Here is a 19,859-nt window from a genome sequence, read left to right on the forward strand (position 1 = left end):
CACCGTACCGCGCAGGGGGAAGCCACAGCAGAACAAGTGAAAAAACACTGCTGAAACACACACATACACCTTTGCCACGTTTCAACGATCAGCCTACCCAGCCCCTTCCTCTGGTAATAGACAGGTCTGGGTTTCACCTAACGAGGTTTATTATCGGTTTACATTTCACACTGATCGCGCCCGCCTGGATTTCTTCCCCCCGGGCACGCGTGGGGCGCAGCCTTGAAACGGGCCCGCAGAGCGCGGGAGGGGCCGGGCCTGCCGCCCCCCGCGGGCCGCCCAGGCCTACGCGGTTCTCTGCAGATGCCCACAGCTGTGCTGCCCCCAGGGCCACCGTCCCACGCGAAGGGGCTCGCCCCCTGACCGTTAGACAGCAGAAGCTGAGACACAGAGAACTGAGAGGAAGATTTTTTTTCCTAAGGACAGCCATGATGTGAATATACTGCTTGTGAAACACCCAGAGCACGGCCGTGCCTGATAAGCTGAGCAGGTACCTCACGGGCAACCGCAGAAAAGGTTTCTCCCCATTCCCTCTCTAACCCTGGGTCTACTCTAGACACATATTTATTTTTTTTTTACACATACCAGCTCACCATAATTTCCCAGCACTTTCCCACCACTCATTTCTATCAGCCTCGACCCCACTGGAGAAGTGTCTGCAGTGGAGTGTTTTGGTTTGGAATCTCAAATAACAGGAATGCTGAATAATGATTTCCTCTAAGTACCAGAGGACAGCTCTTTGATGGCCCACTCAGATGCAAAGAAAATTATCAAAACGATCTCTGAGAACTGGAATGAGGCCACCAAAGAGGACTGGGACCTCTGGACTGCTACCCAGACATTGATTAGAGCTTTTGACAATCTTAACGTGGGATAGAACAGAGACAAATCAGCACTGAAGCCCTCCTGACTGACCTAGTTATTCTCAAGTCTTCCCTTCCTTAGATTTCATCTGTGCATACCAACATGGTCTGAATTTGTCTGGGTATACATGCTGTCAGCTACATAAGGAGGCTATCTTTCATCTCTTCAGTCTAAACCCAGAGGTAAAGTATCATTAGCAGACCTTCCTATAGCTAACTGGAAGCACCTATATTGCCACGGCTGCTGCTTTGAGCTTTGTGATATGCTTCCAAGAACTGCAAAGAGGTAAGGAATCAGATGATCTTCAGGCTGTTATTACTGAGTTTCATCTGGTACGACACTTAACTGTTATGACTCCTGGAGTCAGCTCCCTGATCGGTTTACATTTGGAATAGTACCCAGGAATTATTGTCTAATGTCCAGTCCCGTATATGCTGTGGATGAAAACAGGCTTCCAGCTGCTTGGAGAGAGCTTGTGACTTGCCTCCAAAAAGCTGGATTTCCAGTCCAAGAAAGCATATTTGTGAAGCCAACCAATCAATGAAGGTTCAAGTAAATTGCACTTCCAAGAAACAGCTGATGAGGAGCTGAATCAAAAACGAAGGCACAAAATCTCCTTTCAAATTCTACAGCAACATTCCTAGATATTACCTGCAGTATCAGAGAGGGACATCTTCCAGTAGTGGAGTCTTAGAATATCATTAAAAATCAATATCAAAATAGCTTTGATCAATGCCTTAGAAACTCAGTAGCATTCCCTGTTTCCACTCAAGGTCAGCAGTGAGCAGGGCCAGGGAAAAGGTCCTTCCTGTGAAGCATGGCTCTAGGGGTCAAGAAAGGACACTGCGATATAACGGGTTCCTTTGGTGGTTGGAAGACCTTCATGATAGTGGGTCAGGCGTCCTGGATGCATAAGGGTCCAGCCTTTCCGTGGAGCTCGAATGGAGCAATTGTAGCGCAGGAACCGGCAGCCTCCTCCCTGATATAAACAGAACAAGAGGCACATCAGCTTGGTCAAAGCACCTCAGGGAAAGGGTCTCTGCCTTCCCCGGGCAGCCCTTCTAAAAATGTGAGGAGGTGCTTGGGGAATCTCCTGTGTTCTGCTGTGTTCAAAACATCTTCCTACCCTAGCCCAGTCATTAAATGCAATCCTTAGTGTGAAGAAGCCACATACGGATAAAGAAAGGGTGCTCAGCTGCCTGGACTGCTCAGGAGGCCACACTGAATTCTTGACACACTGGCATACACTTACCTCATAGTCTATTCCAACTCGGTTCAAAGCAATGTTAATGGTAAAGGTGGAAGCATCGTGATGGGGCATTAGAGAGGGCTGCTCATCAGGTTTGTAGCGAACTACAAAGGCTAGCTCAAACTGAGTCTGCAGGAGAGGAGAACAAAGAACACGTCTGTTACAGGGCTGTAGTAGTCCATGGCTACCGAGCTGCACAGCAGGGATCTATTTACATTGAACCCCACTGCTAAGGGAGGAAGGCAACATTAAGGCAGGAGAATGTCACAGGGAAATTGCGTATTTCCTGATGCATATACCCATGTCATACTCCAGAGTCAGTCCCTCCATACTGGGAAACTGCATGCCTATTGCTAGGGGATTCTAGCAGCCTTTTCACAAAGTTGCAACCGGAGGATGCACTGAGCTGGCCACGAGTTTTGATGCTAAGGTATACATACCTTGGTATAGTAACCTGGATACAGTTTCTCTGTGATGGGTGCAATATAGTCCAAAAGAAACTTATACCATTCTCTTTCAAAGCCAATTTGGTTCATGTGTATGTCAATAGTTGGGACATTCTCATATCCTCCTTGTATTCTGCTGTCCTGGAATAGAATCATGAAAATACCCGTAAGGACGGGAAGCTTGGACTTCAGGAATGAAAAGCACTTGTTTCTGGTAACTACAAATAAATATGATGTTTATTTATCAGAACTTCCAGGACGGAAAACTCATTTCAAACAATAATTAAAAGCTAAGGTAAACAATATTACCATCAGCAGGGCCAAACACTGTAGCTTTAGAGGACACTAAAGAGGACTTCAAAAATTAATTCACATTTAAGAATGGGGGCAAAATTACAGCGTTAATCAGGAAAATAAATAGAGTATTGCCTCCGGTTTCCTGGTTTAACTGTGGGATCTAATGCTTCCATAAAGGAGGCACTGCTGCCACCAAACATGCATTGATAATGGTACGACCCAGAAATCAAAGAGCTCCTGCTCTGTCTTACCGTGTTGTCACCGGTGGACCACTGGCCATAATGCTCCATTTCTTCCACCAGCTCATCACAGGCAGTGTCAGTGAATATGGGGAACCAGTAAACATCTGGGCAGGGCTACAGAAAGTAGACAGGTGAGAACAGCAGAAACAAGGACAGGTGTTTGCTTGAGGCAAAAGGAGTAAGACTAAGCAGACTGTAGATTGAGTCAGTTTAAGTGGAAAGTAACTAAATATTGAGGACAGAAATTTGTCTTCTGAGTGATATGCCCCACTTCCACAGAAAGATGTACTTCTAGAAGAATGATTTGCCTCTAAAAATACTTTCAAGGTCACGTTTCCCTTGGATTTGAAAGACTATGAGGTCATGCCAAACTGCTGAGAATGACAAGTTATGACACAAGCATTGTCCTGATGCTAACCTCCTATTGTGATGGATAAGAGTGATGTTTTCTTACCATTTCTACTAATTTCCCTTTCAGAGCTGCTGTGTAGTTTTCATGGATGTACTTTTCTCTCCAGTCCTGCAGTTGGAAGATAAGCAAACCAGTCATTTCTGTGGGGCCTGGTTAAAAACGCAGTGAAAAGCCAGGCTCCCATGCAGCAGTATTTTCACAGGCTTTGAAGATCCAGATGTTATGAATCACATAAACATAGTCTCTTTAAATTCTGTGGATTTAGGCTCTCATCCCACCTGAGAGACATTGCTACTACAAAGCCTGGACCTTCCTTATTAGTGAAATTAGTCATCAAATGTTCACAGGCCACATTGCTAAGCCTGCTGAGCATGAAGGTTATCTTACCTCAGGATTGCTGAATATTTGCCAGAGGTCATTGTGGAGGTGAGTTGTCTGGTAATTCTCCAGGGACAGTATGTGTCCAAACTCATGCCGATTTGTCAGGTACATAAAGACTCCCTGCAGGGCAGAGGGAAACAATCAAGGCCTCACATTTTGTAAGCTACTATGAAACATAAGCACTGAACAGTTCTCCAGTGATGGTGCCTCTGCCCAAGCTGTTCATTTACTCATTCTTTCTCCTGCAGGCCTTCAATATAATTTCCACCCTGGGTATGAGGAACTTTGAAAGTTTATAGGCAGTAATTCTGTGCCTTTTGTCAGCTAGGGTTGGAAACAGCAGAGCTGCTGCTGTGAGATTAGGTTCTTCCTTCTTACCCTGTCCACCCCATTTAGAACAGCTCTGAAGAGGTCCAAGAGTAAAAATGCTATCCACATTTAGTGGTCCCTGGCTCTGTGTGGTTTCACAGTAAGACAGAAAGCCCAGTTCCAAGGCTGCACAGTATTAAACAATGCCATTTCATCCTGTCCCATGCCCCAGCAGAGCCAAATGCCTTGAAACAACTTAATCTTGTCACCTGCACCCTGGCACGCAGTTCTTCCCTGCCAGCCTCCCTCTCCTTGACTGACCTGATTCCGGACGTTGTGGCAGAAAGCCATATCAGCATCCAGCTTGCCATTGCGAAAGAGATCTCCTTGGTCAAGCTCCAATCGCAGAGCCTTGGCTTTAACCAAGTAAACGCTGCTGATGTAGGGAACATTCCAAAGCCCACTGAAACGCAGAGGTAGGAGAGCGAAATTTGAAATACCACTAAAAGAGAAACCGCTGGACTTGCCAGCATGGCAGGCAGGGCTGCCATATGAGCCAGCCTTGCCTGAATGAGCCAGCTCAGAACAGTAGGGAGAAACTGTACCAATAGCAACTGTCATTCCAGGAAAAATCACTTATATTGCCCAGAGCTTTTAAGCTGCACAAATGCTAGTCCACTGTGAAAGCAATTAATTGCTACTGTGTGTTTTTGCTAGGGACATAATTAATGGCTTGAACCTCTTCCCAGAGAGATCAACACATTTTTTTTCAGTGATTTAAAGAAACCTGAACCAGCCAAAAGTGCATAAGCTGATTTCTAGCATTTATTGCACATAATGGCCAAAAAAAACAGAGGGTCACTCAAGAGTACAAATGAGCCAACAATTATTTTTTGTGAATCTTCCATTCAAGGATCACCTGGTATTTTATGAAGCTATCTAATAAAGATTAAATAGCACTTTACAGGATTTTAAGGATGACACTAGCTATAATCCACAGGTGGGAAAACATGACATGAATAAGACGAAGTGATTTCAGCAGAGTCAGGACTCTCAAACCCTTACCCTGATCATAAGAAAATCTGCCCATAGTATGTTATTGTCTCTGCTCAGGGGAGGACACAGAGCAGCTTCCACATGGATGTACAGACTTCTTTTCCTCTTCTATACCCAAAGACAGTTGTTCTGTTTTTTTGACGTTAAGTTACTTTGATGATACTGCATTGCAGCAAGCTTAACATTTGAGGGGTTATGTCAGTAAGAAGCTCTCTTTGCATACTCACACCCTCCGCCTTTGAACAACATCCACATAATCTTCTGAGCGGGCATAGTATCCATCAGGGCTCAGTGCTCCCCAGAAATTTGACCACAACTTCTCATGACGGCTTACCAGTGGGGCAATCACCAGCCTGTGAGCACAAAAGAAAAAGGAATTGCAGGACAGGATGTTACCACAGGAAAAAAAGATTTACACACCACAGGACCATTAAGAGTTCGATTCTCCCTCACTTACAGAGTTGCTGCTTCCATTAACTCTGTTGGAATAAAACTCCACATAAGAAAGGGCAAATATGGTCACAATCTCCTATCTAACTGCCCCCTGCAGCAGGTCTCCTAGAATCCAATTTGTTCTGGCAACTATATAAAGACAAAATTAAGATTTACATCTACTGCCTAAAATCCAGGGATTACAACTACAGTAAAAAAAAAGACCAAAGAAGGCGTGTTTGTCTAACATTCCATCTCTGACACAGTTCTCCTACTGCCTAACACATGTCAGTAATAAAAGAGCTCACTGTATTTCTTGTGTGAAAGGTGACCAGTAAGGATTGCTCAGACCAAAACTCACTTGTTCTGTTTGATCAGGATCCTTAGAGTCTCTGTGTTCTTCAGAACTATCTCAGCATCCAGGCTAAAGTAATAGTCACAGTCAGGATCCTTTCTGCACAAATCCCTATAGCCAAAGAAGAAGAAAAGTCACACCAAAACCCCCTAAAACACAGCAAGACAAGGGACAGAACACCAGGGATTCCTTCACCTTGTAGCCTAAAGGTCTTCTTCAGGTGCTCAGAAAAGTTCAGTTTAATGTAACAACCCAGAGGGCTAGCACAGTGCAACACACCAGATGCAGCATCCAATAGCAGACACTGAGACACAGCCAACATCACATTTAGCAAACTGTTCCCTCAGCTCAAACTGAAGAGGTTCCCATTTATTGTTGGCCCAAATCCAGACCTGAGCTCAAACTCACACCTCTTCATCAGAGATAGGAAGATACTCTGCCACTAGCTCTCAGTTTTACTACTACACTCCTCCACTTCAGAGACACGGGTACCTATTCTTCGTGATCTATGACCAAGCATAGAGGCTGCTTGATGAGGATGGGAGGTACCAGGCTATGCTTTTAACAGAGCAAAGGACCAGTGAGAACTTAGTTTCTGAAATTGGAGAAAGGGAGCTGGTATCAAAGCTTATTTTTTTCTCAATATATAATGGACACAGGGAGTAAATGATAGGAACATTGAGAGAGAAGGGTGACTGAAAGAAGAGAAGCATCCACTTAACAGTGAAGATGCTCAGAAAAAACACACTGCCCTAGTTTGGAGACAGGCTGACTCTGCTAGCCATCATGTATGGACTCTTCACTTACATGCCCAAGTTACGTGCTTCAGCATTCTCCACCTCATCATCTGGTCCAATCACTTTGACAGCGAGATATTCTTTGCCATGCTTTTTAACAAAGGAATCCACCTGCTTTAAGTGATGTTGCTCCTATGCCAAAGGAAAAATAAGAAAAAAACCAGGTAAGATAGGCTCACCCCAGGCTGCTCAGCCTCCTGTTCTTGAAAATGCCAAACCAAAACAGCAACAGCTCTTCCCACTTCCACATCTTTACAGCGGGATGGAGCTATCTTATAGGTGCCACTGGGTGTACTGGGACTACAGAGCCTGGAAGTCTAGTCAAAGGTTGCAAAAATGCCTGGAGTACAAGGAGGAGGTCTGCATTTTCCCTGCATTTGCTAAGACTGCCACAGGCCAGCTTTACTTACATGGTTGTGAATGAAGAGCTGGATTCGTTGCTTTGGGTAATGAAGGTTACGAAGCCGCAAGAAAAACTGGGAGAGGAATGGTGTGGGCTGCTCGATGAAAATACCAATCAGAATCATTGGCAATGCTTCATCCTACATTCAGGGAGAAGAGAAGTGGTGGCTCATATACCACATCAGACACATAAAATCCCATTGTAATTCTAAGACATGTCTTGAGAGCTTTGAATAGACATCAGCCTCACCTTAAACCCTGTGAGGCTTCGCAGACCTTCATCACACACAGTGCAGCCAGTCTCAAACGTCCATATTTGAGGAATGTAGTTTCCCAGGTAGTTCAGCTGCAGCTGCAAAAGGCAATTTGCCATGTTATGCATTACAGGGCAGGGGAGATTTTTTGCATCCACTCCCAGTGTAAGAGCACGTTTCATCAGAACGACATTTACCTTATTAGATTCTTACTAAAGATTCTGCAAAGCATGACAGCCAGAGGGTCCAATTACATGTTGATCTTTGAACCAGACCCATCATGCTGCTAGAGACCTGTACCACTTATTGTTTCTCAAATATAAATATACAGAGGGAAAGTCAATATACAGGAATATATGGATCAGTAACCTGACACACTCGAGTCTAAAGGGTCACCTTGAACAAATACATACCAAATCTTTCTCTCAGGATGCCCACTTACCTTGGTGGGTCCATTTCCATGAATCACCACAGGCAGAGTGTCATACAACAAGTTTCTTGCTCTCACTCGTGAGTTTTCAAACTTCAGAACTACCTCATCTGGAAATGACATTGCCATCATGTTACCAAAGAAAGGCTTTTATTGACAATTACCAGCACAAGGCCTCATTTCTACTGAGCGACTGCTGAAAGATGAAAGCACAGTTGCAGATAACCATGCACGAGTAGTTTAAGGGCTACAGACCACATCCAGAAAGGAGAAAAAAATGTTCAGAATGACCCTGTGAGGTAACAGGATGGCTGGGAAGGCGGACAAAGAATGCAGCTTGCTGGGCTGACAAATATGCCTCCTACTGCAAAATGGCAGAATCCACACTGAAACAGACTTTCAAAACTGGCATTGACAAATCATGCGGTGAGGAACAGGTATAGATGGCCAGAGAGGACTCAGGCCTTTCTCACCTATGCCCCTGCTGTCTCTCTTTGCACCCCTCCAAGATGTCTCCTTAACACAACCATACAAAATCCTTTCAAACAGACTAGCAAAAATCCAAGCTCCAGTCTACTATTGTTATAATGAGCACAGGAGCCAAACCTACACTGCCATTATGATTTTTTACCTGGCTGGAGTAATGATGGAGTAGCGCAAAACTATAAACTGAAAACATTAGGCGGTAGTGTCAGGAGAGTCACTTTTGCTACGGTTAGCAAAATCAATCCATCGGCAAGTCAGGTCAGAAGCCTGGTACTGTCAGTGAGCGCTCACAGGCAGTATCTGGCTGCACCTCACCTTCTGTGGCATTCCAGACACAGTTCCGAAGCATGACAGACAAGCCCTAGGCAGGGTTGTGTGTTATTACTTGCACTGAAAGTCCCTCCCAGTTTCAATCCCCAAGGCTAATGCGATCCGACATGCTTGGAGATCAAAGTGGCAAGGAGGTGCAAGATGGAAAACCCTACCTGCATTCCCCTAAGTGAAGAGGGAATTAAAATGAGAACCTAGTTTGTTGCAATGGAATTGCAAATAAATCCAAGAACCCTGGCAGAGACATTTTACTGAAGCTTATTCTGCAGGAACAGGAATTTCTGAAATTTAATCCTTTCAGCCACAACTTTTATTTCTGGTGTCAACATGCAGTGGCATTCCAAGGAGAAATGAGCTTCCTTCTTCCATCTCACCTAATGCTCCATTTAGGTTTTGGAAGATCCGGCTTCTTTGGTCTAGACTGATGTTGATGCTTTCCTTTAAAAGGATGAGATAAATAACCTTAATTAGAACACAAGTGGGCATCCATTCTTTACACGTGAGAGTCCCTATGCTGAGCAAAGATACATCACATTCCTACAATCACTTCCATACTCTCCAAGGTCTGAAGCCTAAAACACTCCTGGCTAGGCAAAACCATGCAAATACACATTTTAAAGCTGCTGTAGGTGTGCCAATAATACTACACAGCACATTAATGAAGTACATTTTCAGCACAGTCATATAAAACCCATGTATAATATGCAGGAAAGCCAAGAAAGCAAAAACATCTGCTGCAAAGACAGTTTCTTGCCATCTACGCACAGGGCAAGCACTTGCCCAAGTGTCGTCTCAGGTACTGGTGTCAAACCAGAACACAGTGAGGGTACAAAGCCAGCTCATGCAAACTTTGTTTTTATCCCCTGCTGCAAGTTATACTCTGACTGGATTTTTGTCAGACTAAAATCCAGCTCTGACTTAACAGAGTTCAGTGTCCCTCCAGGCATCTGTTAAAATTGATTACTGGAAAGGACAGCAGGGTGCTAACATCCGCTGTCCAAATGCCAAGTCAGTGAATTACTCAGCCTTTGTGTGGCACAGGGCCAGAACTGCAGATGAGAACATTAAAGGAACTGTTCATGTTAAAATACCACGGGCAGTATTCAGATTTGGGGAATTAGAAAAGTGCAGCTGTTCTGAATTTTTTTACCAGCCCTGCTGGTAAAAATGTGCAGCTCCTTCTCTAATCAGTCTGAAAGCAGTTCCCTATTTCTAATGTTTCCTCTTGCCTTTACTGTTACAGTTCGACTTCTTAGTTCCCATGCATTTGTGGTGTCACTCAGGGACAGGGTGCACTGTGAAATGCACAACTGGGCAGGGACAACAGGAGAATCACCCTGTGGGCTGGATGATTTGGCCAGTGCACCACATGGTGCTGGAATGGCAGTGCTGCTTCCAGGGTCCATTCCAGGCTTCAGGCTGACACAGATTTTGTCGGCCAGGATCTGGAGAGGTCTGTTGGAGCCTTTGATAGCCTCTTTGTTCCAGCAGGGCTACCTGCTGCAATGTCTAAGGTCCCTGTCCTGTGGCACAATGGTGCCTAAAAGGCTGTGAACGTTTGTCCCATGCATCACCTCAGATCCCCTCAGGCCTCTCCTGCCCCCTTACCTAACATGTAATTTAGTGCTGGGTGGGATATCTCTAAGTCAGCACTGCACTGTGCAGGCAAGATACACACTGAACATCTGGATTCCACATCCCCTGGGAGGAGGCTGGTTAGTTCTGTCACACTTAATAGCTGTAAACATCGGCACATACATATATTGGTATGAGTTCCCAGTAAGACTTCTTTTAAGACACCTATCTTCCCATTCACAATTTCAGCTTAAAAATAAAAACTGCTAGTAACAGAACAAGCAGGGGTGTGTGGCTAGAATGCAAATTTTCAGAAGGGAAATGGGAAACTAGACACACTACTGGCCTTTTCCGTGTAAGGATGCAGAGCAGTAATTAAGAGTCAATATGTACATGATTAGCTTCTTTTAACTGTCAACAGGGATACTGCAGAGAGGTTTAACAGCAATGTTTCTCAAATAACTCCACCTAACCCCAAAATCTAGCTACACCTACTCTTTTTTCTGGATCCAAGAAGACATTTGTGTAGAAGAGCTGGTCACTGTCATCATCATGTCCTTTCCACTCCTCCACAAGCTTCTTCAAGTTTGGAGCATAACCTATGAAGCCTGTGGGAATAAGCACAAAGTGGTGTTTCAATGCAGATAACAAAAGGGGAAGTAGTCCTCTATACAGATATTCTCACTTCTTTCACGCAGTCTCACTCCACCCTGTGTTGCCGCAGAGATACACTAGCTTTCAAAGGCATGTACAGACTGCACTTCCCAACATGGAGTGACACCAGCAGCAAATCTGTAAGCTTCAGCATCGGAAAAGCGCACACCCTGAATGACAAGTCTCACTGAAAAGGGAAAAGGCATAGGGAGCAGGTTCCTATCCTCTACAGGCAATTCACAGCTATGTCCCCTCCTGCAGGTAAAAGTCTTGCAAAAGGTGCAAGTTATGCACCGGGCTTCAGTTTGCACCACCTTCCATAGAGATGTTTTCCACACCTGGTCCCTTGCTATTTCTTCTAAAGGCCTTTAGTTGAAAGAAGGTTCTTCTGCGCCTTACCTCCAGAGCCCAGGAAGCGCTTTCCATCTCGCACCTGAGGGTACTTGGCTTCCAACTTTCTGTCAGGATAGATGTAGTTCTCTGCTGAGAAGACCACCTTGCTCTTGGCTTGTTTGAACTTCTTGAGCAGTTCTGCAGGGCCCGAAGCAAAGAGTACATCATAGCTAAAGTAAAAGACAAGAAAGGGACAGAAAGGAATGGAGTCAGGAAACACGTCATTGTGAACAGTTTCTAGGAAAAGCTAATTTTTTAGGAATCCCTTTCTCTTATCTCTGCTTCACAGTATTATATTTTTTTGTCATAATTATAGCTAATTAAAGTGCAATCTTATTCCTAGAGTGGAAGATGTTACTTCCCACTGCAGAAGATTCCACACTGTCTTGGGGAAACTTTTGCCCATGCTTATTTTTACAAAGTTTTCACTTATGATAAAAACAAATCTTCCAAGCTGCAAAACATGTTGATCTCTTCTCGCTTCCCCTTCATTTGGAACCCTGAAGCCTGTGTGCCCTCACTGTTTGTAACAGCTTTTTACTTATTGGAGGAAGATTGCTCTGCCACTCCCTTCCAGATTAAAAAAGCCCATAGGTCATGCTTTTTACATCCTGCCACTCCCCACTATGCTCCCTGCAGATTGTCAGGATGCAAATACACTGGACACTAGTGGCTGGATGCTGCACTCCAGCCACTACCTCTTCAGTACTGGGTAGAACTAATTCCCAGGCAACACTCCCAGAATGAGACTTGCATTTTCTGCAAGAGGATTTGCATACTTCAGACTCATTTTGGTGTGTGAAAAAGTTGCTCGTTCCAGAGATTAATCATTCCGAACTTCTCTAAACACACATAGACACTCAGAACTGCAGAAGGCGAGCTCCCTGCCATGGCAGCTAGAGACAGATACAGGGATCCCAGCCCTGCCTGTTGCTGGGCATATGAAAAGACACTGAGACTCCAAATGGTCCTTTTCCCTCTTCATGTTTCTCTGGCAGACTACTTCTTGGCTCTCAGGATTGTGTTGTAGCCTGCCTCACCTTATAAAACAAATAGTTCTGGTAAGAAAGGCCTGCTGAGGTCCACAGGAATTGTCTGCTCATTCTCTGCAGGTAGAGGCAGCCAGATTCCACCCTGGCAGAAAGAGGTGTAACGCTATCAACTTCATGTAAGAGTTGGAATCGGTCTGTTCTGATCAGGCCTTCCCAGCTGCCACGTATGCAGCTCTGAGCAACTCTCAGGCAACAACAGCAGAGAATTCAGGGCAGGGGGGAAAGGAGGTCTGGATGCAACTTCCAAAAGCAATCTATTTCTCAGCTAATTTCTTCTTAGTAAGTACCTGTCCGAACAGCCTTATGATTCGGTTCACAGCAAATACTTTCCAACCCATTACCTGTCTATGAAAAGGATGATCAAGTCTTCCTTATCCGCATACTGCTTCAAAGCTGATTTCAAGAGACGGACCTTCTGCCCACCTCCTGCTGGGTTCTCGTCATCTCCACCCTGCCATTCCTCATCCAGCCCCAGCACCTAAAGAACGACAGGCACAGGGTCTACTGACAATGGCACTTTCCCAGCAAGAGTCACAGAAAAGTACCAGAACCCACAACTTTACCAGTCCTGATAACTCCCAGTGCAAATCACAATAAAAAATCCAGCATCAGGACAGATGGACTAGGTATATACACCAGCCTTTGAACATCCCATCCCTGGGATGGACAGTCAGAGTAACATGCAGCACAGTAACCAAGCAGTCTCAGCAACAGGAGCACATTCGTGTGTTTTGGCATTGCAATGGAAAAGTGCCATGGGGCTCCCCTGAGCAGGAGCTACAGATCTCATCTTAAGCCAACACTCGGGATAAGACTGCTGCAGAAATGCCCCACTTGCAGTATTTTTCAGCCAGCTAAGTAGGTATACTCTCTTGAGCTTTTATTTAATCAAGTTTGTGGCCAAATCTTATCCATTCCACACTTCAAAATTCCCTTTGACCAATCACCACTAAGGTTGTTAGCCATCACCTGGACTTTGTAGTTGAAGAATTGGGCTGATCTTCTAAAGCGCTGGAATCCCTCAGTCTGCTTGGTGGCAACAGTAAGAATCAGCAGGTTTTCTGTATGAGAAAGCACAAGAGACACATTCAACATGCGCTGTTTTCACAACCAGCTGTTCTGTACCTAATGAAGAAGCTTCACTATCAGATACTGAGCCAAGGTGGGGATTGATAGTTTCAAAGTCTCAAGAAGTCTCAAAAAAACTAATTGCAGCGTAAGAAAGATTGTTCCTTTGCAGCATAGGTGAGAGCTTGGTCCCGGGTATAAAATGAGAGATTATAAGATACAATTTCATTACCTGAGTTATGAGCTAGAAAAAGAAAACATAATGTTTTAAGTGCTTTTTTGCCCTGCTATTGAAAGCTATAATTCTCTTCTCTCACATAGAGTATGAAGGAAATTAAACTTTAAAAAATAGAACTACTAAGAAATGCCCATTTGGAAGTCATCCATTTAGTGCAATTGGCTTCCGGTTCCCCACAGAGTTGCTTTTTAGTCACTCAGCATTGACTGGGGGTAGGGAAGACCAAAATTAGGCTGAATATTATTATTCTTTCTCCATGGCTGCTCCAATTTTCTACTGCATTCCTGAGGTGTTTTCCAGATTTTTTTCATACATGCACAATGTGAATTTAATTCTGCCATAACTTTCATTTACATTCTCCTCCCAAACTTGCTTTTTATTTCCAGTCCCTTAAAAATGACAAAGCTAAATCCTGAAGTTCTCTCTCAGAAGTTTCTCTATAGTACCACTGGAGTATGACTTTCATGTGGAAGCTCTGGTTTCTTCATTTTAATGATTAAATGCTATACTTCATCTTACCACTTTTGCTGAAGAAGGCATTTGTATAGGCTCTGGCAACAGTGCTTAAATGCAAATCCTGGCCATCTGATTTTAACATCAGAAAATACCAGGAAAAACTGAAAGCACATTTTCTTGACTTGAGCAGACTTCTTTTGGAACAATCTTTTTTTTTTTTTTTTTTTCAATGGATGTACCAGATGCATCTTCCTAATGTACCCAAACTGATAGTCTGTCTGATCTTAAGAGAGGAAGGATCTAGGAGCTGGAGTCCTAGATAGACCTGTCAAAGGCAGCAAAAATAAAAAAATAAGTGTAACACTCCAAGTTAGGAAGAAAGCGGATGCTTCCAAGGAAATTCCTAAAATCCTTTACCTGCATTAGAATAAAAAGAGAGGAGAGACTGAGACTAGTCAATAGAAAGCAATAGCCAGCTCTAATTGTATTTTGTTAGACATTCACACAGGCAGGGAAAGACACTGATAAATAAAAGAATATAAATCCTGCATCTGTGCTGTTTTTAAAGGCAGATTTTTAGACCTATGAAGTGCAGTCCTAATCCAGCTCCTCCAGCACACTCCAGTTCCTTGAGTCCTGTCCACTCAGAGGGTGCAAACAAATGAATAAAATATATGTATCACCTCAGGGAATGTGTTAAACCCATTAAAGTATCTAGCCACACGATGGCATGCAGAAAACCATAGCAGCTTTGCTAGATAGCTCTGAGCTCTTGGTTTCTGAGAAGGTGAAGATCATACTGCCAATGAAGAAGGGGGCAAATGTGGGCTTGCCAGAGAGGAATGTAAAGACAAACATCAAATTCCAGTACCTGAAAGGAGAGGAGAAAGCATGTGATAATGGTAAAAGTAGTAAAGAAAAGAGCCTGACTGCTATGCAATTATTTCAGGCTGAATTCTCAGGCATCTCACATTAAATCAATCACTAATTCATTTTCACGCTGCCACCCCAATAAAGCAACCAACTGTTTATGATATGACTGCCAAAGTTTGCTGGACAAGCTGGGAGAGTGAAGGGCTCACACTGCAGACCAGAAAGCGGTGTCCTGTAGTAGAAATACTACTGCAGAATAGGTTTCACCGTGCAGCCTGCAAACTCACTGGAGCATGAAAAGCCAGCACGGAGACAATTATCCTCCCCAGCAGAATTCCAACTTACAGATTCCCTTTTCATTTCAGTTTGTGGGGGTAGGACTCTGGGAGACATTCAGCTCAGTTTGTTTGAGAAATCTCTGCAGTAGCGAGAGCTTACCATCCCAAGAGACATTCCTTCGCTCCAGTACTAGAAGCTTGTGCTGAGCTATGCTGCCTCCTCTCCTTCCCTTTTAACCCCTTTTTCTCAAAGACTTTGCTGAACACTGGTGCAGCTGATAGGCATTTCCAGAGACAGAGCAGTAAACCCTTTTAATTTCAGTATCACATGCAGCAGGTTTTAAAACACCAAGAGGAGATTTATCTATGCTTCCCTATCTTCCATGGCACAGTTACTTTTTATACGTAGAAAGGGCAGCCTATTCTATTAAGCTGTGCCTCCTGGGCCCAGAGACTCCTTAGGCCATGCTGACAAATACAAATTGTATAAATACATTTAGTAGTGGTATAGCTGCAAAATATGGACACACTGTGGTTAAGGAAGCAAGCACTGGACTAGGGAACAGGGGAGCTGGACTGTACCACTAGCTGTGCTATGCAACAAGGAGCCAGTCCTGCTATCCCTCTGTTTTTCCACCTGTAGAATGATAACAGAGGACATTTACCACCTTCGTGAGGGTTTTTGAGCACTGTAGATGAAAAGGATTGTGTAGGGACACAGTGCTGGAACAGGGACCCTGATATCACAGTGAAATGACGGGGTGAACTTCCAAGTTTTTACAAAGAGTAAAAATCAGTGACAAGATGAGTTCAGCAACAAAAAAAATTATAGTTATTTGTTTCTGCTCTGACTTTATATGAAAAGCACAGCTGCAGCAGCATTTTAGGACAAGGAATTAATTTATCCCTAGGCTGTGCTTTGGGAAATCTTACTGTGCAACTTCCTGTTAAGATAGTGTTCAACAAAATACCACTAATAGGGGGATCAAAAAACCATAAATCAGTGCACAATTTAATAGCGGAGAATATAATCTCTGTATTCAATTTACATTTACAGAAGTTGGGTTTTTTTTAAGAATCAATTAACTATAAATAACTATTTTTAGTGCTTTTGCAGAGATCAAAAAAAACCATACATGAGAGAAGATAGGTATCGTTACTCTCGTATTACTCGGGGGAAGGTGAGCCACAGAAAAGTTAAGGCATTTTTTTTTCTTTAGGCCATGCCAGAAGAGATGGGTTCAGAAAGCAGTCAATTCCAGATCCCTCTTCCTAACCAACATACCTCATTTGCTCTAGAACATTACCAAAACATGGAAGATTTGGGGCACGTAAGGAAGGCCAGATAGCACAGAGAGATTAATTTCTTACTCATATCTAATAGTTATCCTAAATGCTGAAACGATTTTGCTTTAGTTATGCCACTACAGCTGAAGAACTTCCCCTCCAGCACTCCCATGGATACATATTAATTGTATTATTATTAAGTAATATACATAGTAAAGGTAATTATAACAGAATCATGTATTGTGGAGGGAAATATTCTAGGTCACAAGATGAAGTCTCCTCTTAATTGCCACTTCTCTAATGAAGACAAAGATAATTATTCAAAGTTCTTGGCAGAGCGGCAGGGAGCAAACCCCTTGGTCAGCCTGAATGACACCCTGTAGGTACCCTAACCCTCTGTTGTCCTACAGCCGCTCTCCAGAGCGCCCACCCACGGCTTTGGGGGACAGACTTGGGTGCTTGAGGGGCGCCCGGAGCTCGGGTCACAGCGCGGCCAGCCCGGGATCAGCCGCTGGGCAAGTCCACAGCGGGAGGGGCTGGCCCGGTGGGGCGCACGGCGGGGACGGGGATGGACGGTGCCCGCGTCCCGGCGCCGGGGCACGGGGAGCTCCGGCCGCATGTGCGAGGACAGCCCCCCCCGCCGCCTCCCACCGCCGGGGCTCCGCACGCCGCGGCCCCGATCTCGGCGCGGGCAGCGCCCCCGGCGGGTCCCCCCGGCGGGTCCCCCCCCTTACCTTCCTGCCCGGAGGCGCCGCCGCCCGGCGCCGCCAGCAGCGCCAGCAGCGCCCAGAGCAGCAGCGCCGCCGGCGGCACCATGGGAGCGGCCTCCCGGCCCGGGCCCCGCTGACTGCGGGACGGACGCGCCTCGGCGGCAGCCGGCTCTGCGGGGCTGGGGGCTGCCGAGCCTGTGCCACGCACCAGCCCCGCCCGGCGGCGGGCGGAGGAAGCGGGGGCGGCGGCTCCTCCCCCGGCCCCGCAGGAGGGGCAGCGGCTGGGCCGGCCGGGGGGACGCGGGGCTCGAGGCTTGGGCAGCGGAGCCGCTGGGCCGTGATCCCGGCGCTGCGGGACCTTCACCGGGACCGTGGACTGCAGCACGCCCTGCGGCCGGGGAGCTGCGGGGCCGGGGGGCTGCAGCCACAGCCGGGGGACACCGGGGGGTGCGGCGGCAGAAACACGCCTTGGGCAAACGGGCGCTGTGTAGGGGCAGGGGGCTCGCCTTCTGCCCGGCTTTAGTCGGTGCTGGGCTGCATCGGGTTGACACGGTCATTAAGTGTGAAAAAACCAAAACAAATGGGTTCTGCACAGCTCTGGAAACTGGAAGCCCTTACGAAACACCTCCGTCCCACCTGCCATCCCACCTCATAGCTTTCCTCAGCAAACCCAAAATCTGCTGCAGTCTTGTTTCCTATACTAACTTTTTCTGTGACCATATACACATCTTAAAGCCTTACATTGTTCTCTTTGTCCTTGTGCTGGGTTTTCTTGCTCTAGCCCTGATGAGTTACACATGCATCTTTTTCTAGTTTATTCTCCATAACTTTGAGCACAGGCAGAACAAACCAGTCTCATAAAATTGCACTGTGTTTTTTGTTCGTTTGGGGTTTTTTTGGGTTTTGTTTGTCTGTTTGTTTGTTTGTTTTTTTAAATTGGGTTTAGGGTCATTTTTATACTGCAGTAAGACTTAGATGCAGGGAAACCCTCTGAGCCTGCCCAACACCAGCTAAGGAGCTACCACGGACACACCTTACCTGAGGCCTTGAGCAACACTTTATCTCTACTGAAGCAAATACCTAGAAGTGACAGTGCCATTTTTAGGCACTGTGTATAAATAAACCCAACTTCCATCACTGAAAGCAACATTAAGAGATTACTTATTTTGCCTCTTGTAAGGTGTGAACAGTAATGTTTACCTGTCTGCAAAGAGCTCAGAGAATCACAGAGGCTGTGGAAATGTTACATACTGTTCTGTAAAACATTAAGTAGATGGAAAGCTACACTGCAGTATACTACCAAAGCCATCGCTGAAAGAGGCACCAGATCCTCAGCCACACTTGGGCCTGGCCCATGGAGCACATGTTACAACAGGAGGGTAAGGTGTCAGGGAGAAAGCAGCAGTGCTGGGTAGTTTAGCAGAGGCATAAAAAGTGAAGGATGCATGCCAAGCGATGGTGTGGCATGTACGTTGAGATAAGAAAGAAAGACACTATCAATGCAATATGTATAGCTTAGCTGCACTGGGGCTATGGAATACACAGCCAGAAACATACAGGGCATCATCAAAGCACTGGGATAACATAGAAGCCTCCCTCAGTGCAGAGCTCAGTTTTAATAAAAAAGATGGCTGTGTAAAATTCTAAGGTCCAAGACTGCTGTTTTCTGTAAACCACCCCTTTAACATAAATTACGGATGTTACAGGACTCAGATTATCAAAATAAAACGAAGAAAGTATGATCTTAGAGGAGAAAAACATAAGCACGTTAGAAGGGCCACACTGTAGCTAACTAATATCCTCCACGCTTCACAACAGTATCCTGGCAAAGAACTACTGTTACTATTTGTTCACTGAGAATATTCTTGAATGTGTTCAAAGCACCTTTGTTTCTGCTCCCACTCCCCAGATTAGGAATTCCCTCATAATTACCAGGCAGAGTAGTCGTCATGCTCGAAAGATGCACTACAGGCAACAATCCAAGGAAATACTAGTTTTCCCTAAGATGGTGATTCCAGGCAACTTCCGTCTGCAAAGCTGCCAGTTTCCTTAAATAAAAAAAAAAAAAGAAAACAGACTTTTACTTTAGATTTCTTCAGTACTTTGCAGGCCTGGACAAAGCCCCTGATAAATCTTTAGCAGCCTCAAGATTCTAAGCCAGAAGCCACAGCAAGAGTGTTCAGCTCCTCACCATCAGACCGAGGTCTGACTCAACCTAGAATTTAAAAAATTGCAAGTTTCTCATTTTAATGAAGTTAGGTCTCTCCATTCTAAAATAAAGGGGGTTTTGCATGCTGGAAATCATGAATGCATCATTGTTTATACTGCTGGACTCAGACTGGCCCTATTTGACAGCTCTGTTTACATTCTGCAGCTATGCCAACCCAGCAAGCATATTTCCCACCCCCCCAACCCGTTTCTGTTTGTACTGCTTTGTGCACTCTGGCTGGAGTCAGCTGCCTGTCTTTTTAAACAGAGCCAGCTGCCAATGCAGATGTTCCAAGGAGTACGTGCAACACGTGCTCCAAGCAAC

The 19,859-nt window shown here is 45.2% G+C and overlaps 1 protein-coding gene across 2 annotated transcripts; it reads right to left on the reverse strand.

The window, feature by feature from the left end:
* Window positions 1-127: 127 nt before the first annotated feature.
* Window positions 128-19,355, reverse strand: PLOD1 (procollagen-lysine,2-oxoglutarate 5-dioxygenase 1). 2 transcript variants are annotated; one of them, XM_080380825.1, is made up of 19 exons: window positions 19,259-19,355; window positions 13,386-13,477; window positions 12,758-12,894; window positions 11,371-11,534; window positions 10,813-10,925; window positions 9,117-9,180; window positions 7,939-8,036; window positions 7,493-7,594; window positions 7,251-7,382; window positions 6,851-6,972; window positions 6,050-6,154; window positions 5,484-5,609; window positions 4,522-4,663; window positions 3,898-4,011; window positions 3,553-3,618; window positions 3,108-3,212; window positions 2,554-2,700; window positions 2,117-2,242; window positions 128-1,843 (listed from the first exon to the last, which is right to left on the reverse strand). In XM_080380825.1, exons 1-19 carry the CDS (start codon window positions 19,275-19,277, stop codon window positions 1,688-1,690), a joined length of 2,130 nt encoding a protein of 709 aa, XP_080236951.1. In that variant the 5' UTR covers window positions 19,278-19,355; the 3' UTR covers window positions 128-1,687. The 2 variants fall into 2 exon arrangements, with proteins under 2 accessions (XP_080236951.1, XP_080236950.1); XM_080380824.1 differs by lacking the exon at window positions 19,259-19,355 and adding an exon at window positions 17,351-17,541.
* Window positions 19,356-19,859: the final 504 nt, after the last annotated feature.

The sequence above is a fragment of the Falco punctatus genome (genome assembly GCF_963210335.1).
Source record: "Falco punctatus genome assembly, chromosome: 3".
Lineage (NCBI taxonomy): Eukaryota > Metazoa > Chordata > Aves > Falconiformes > Falconidae > Falco > Falco punctatus.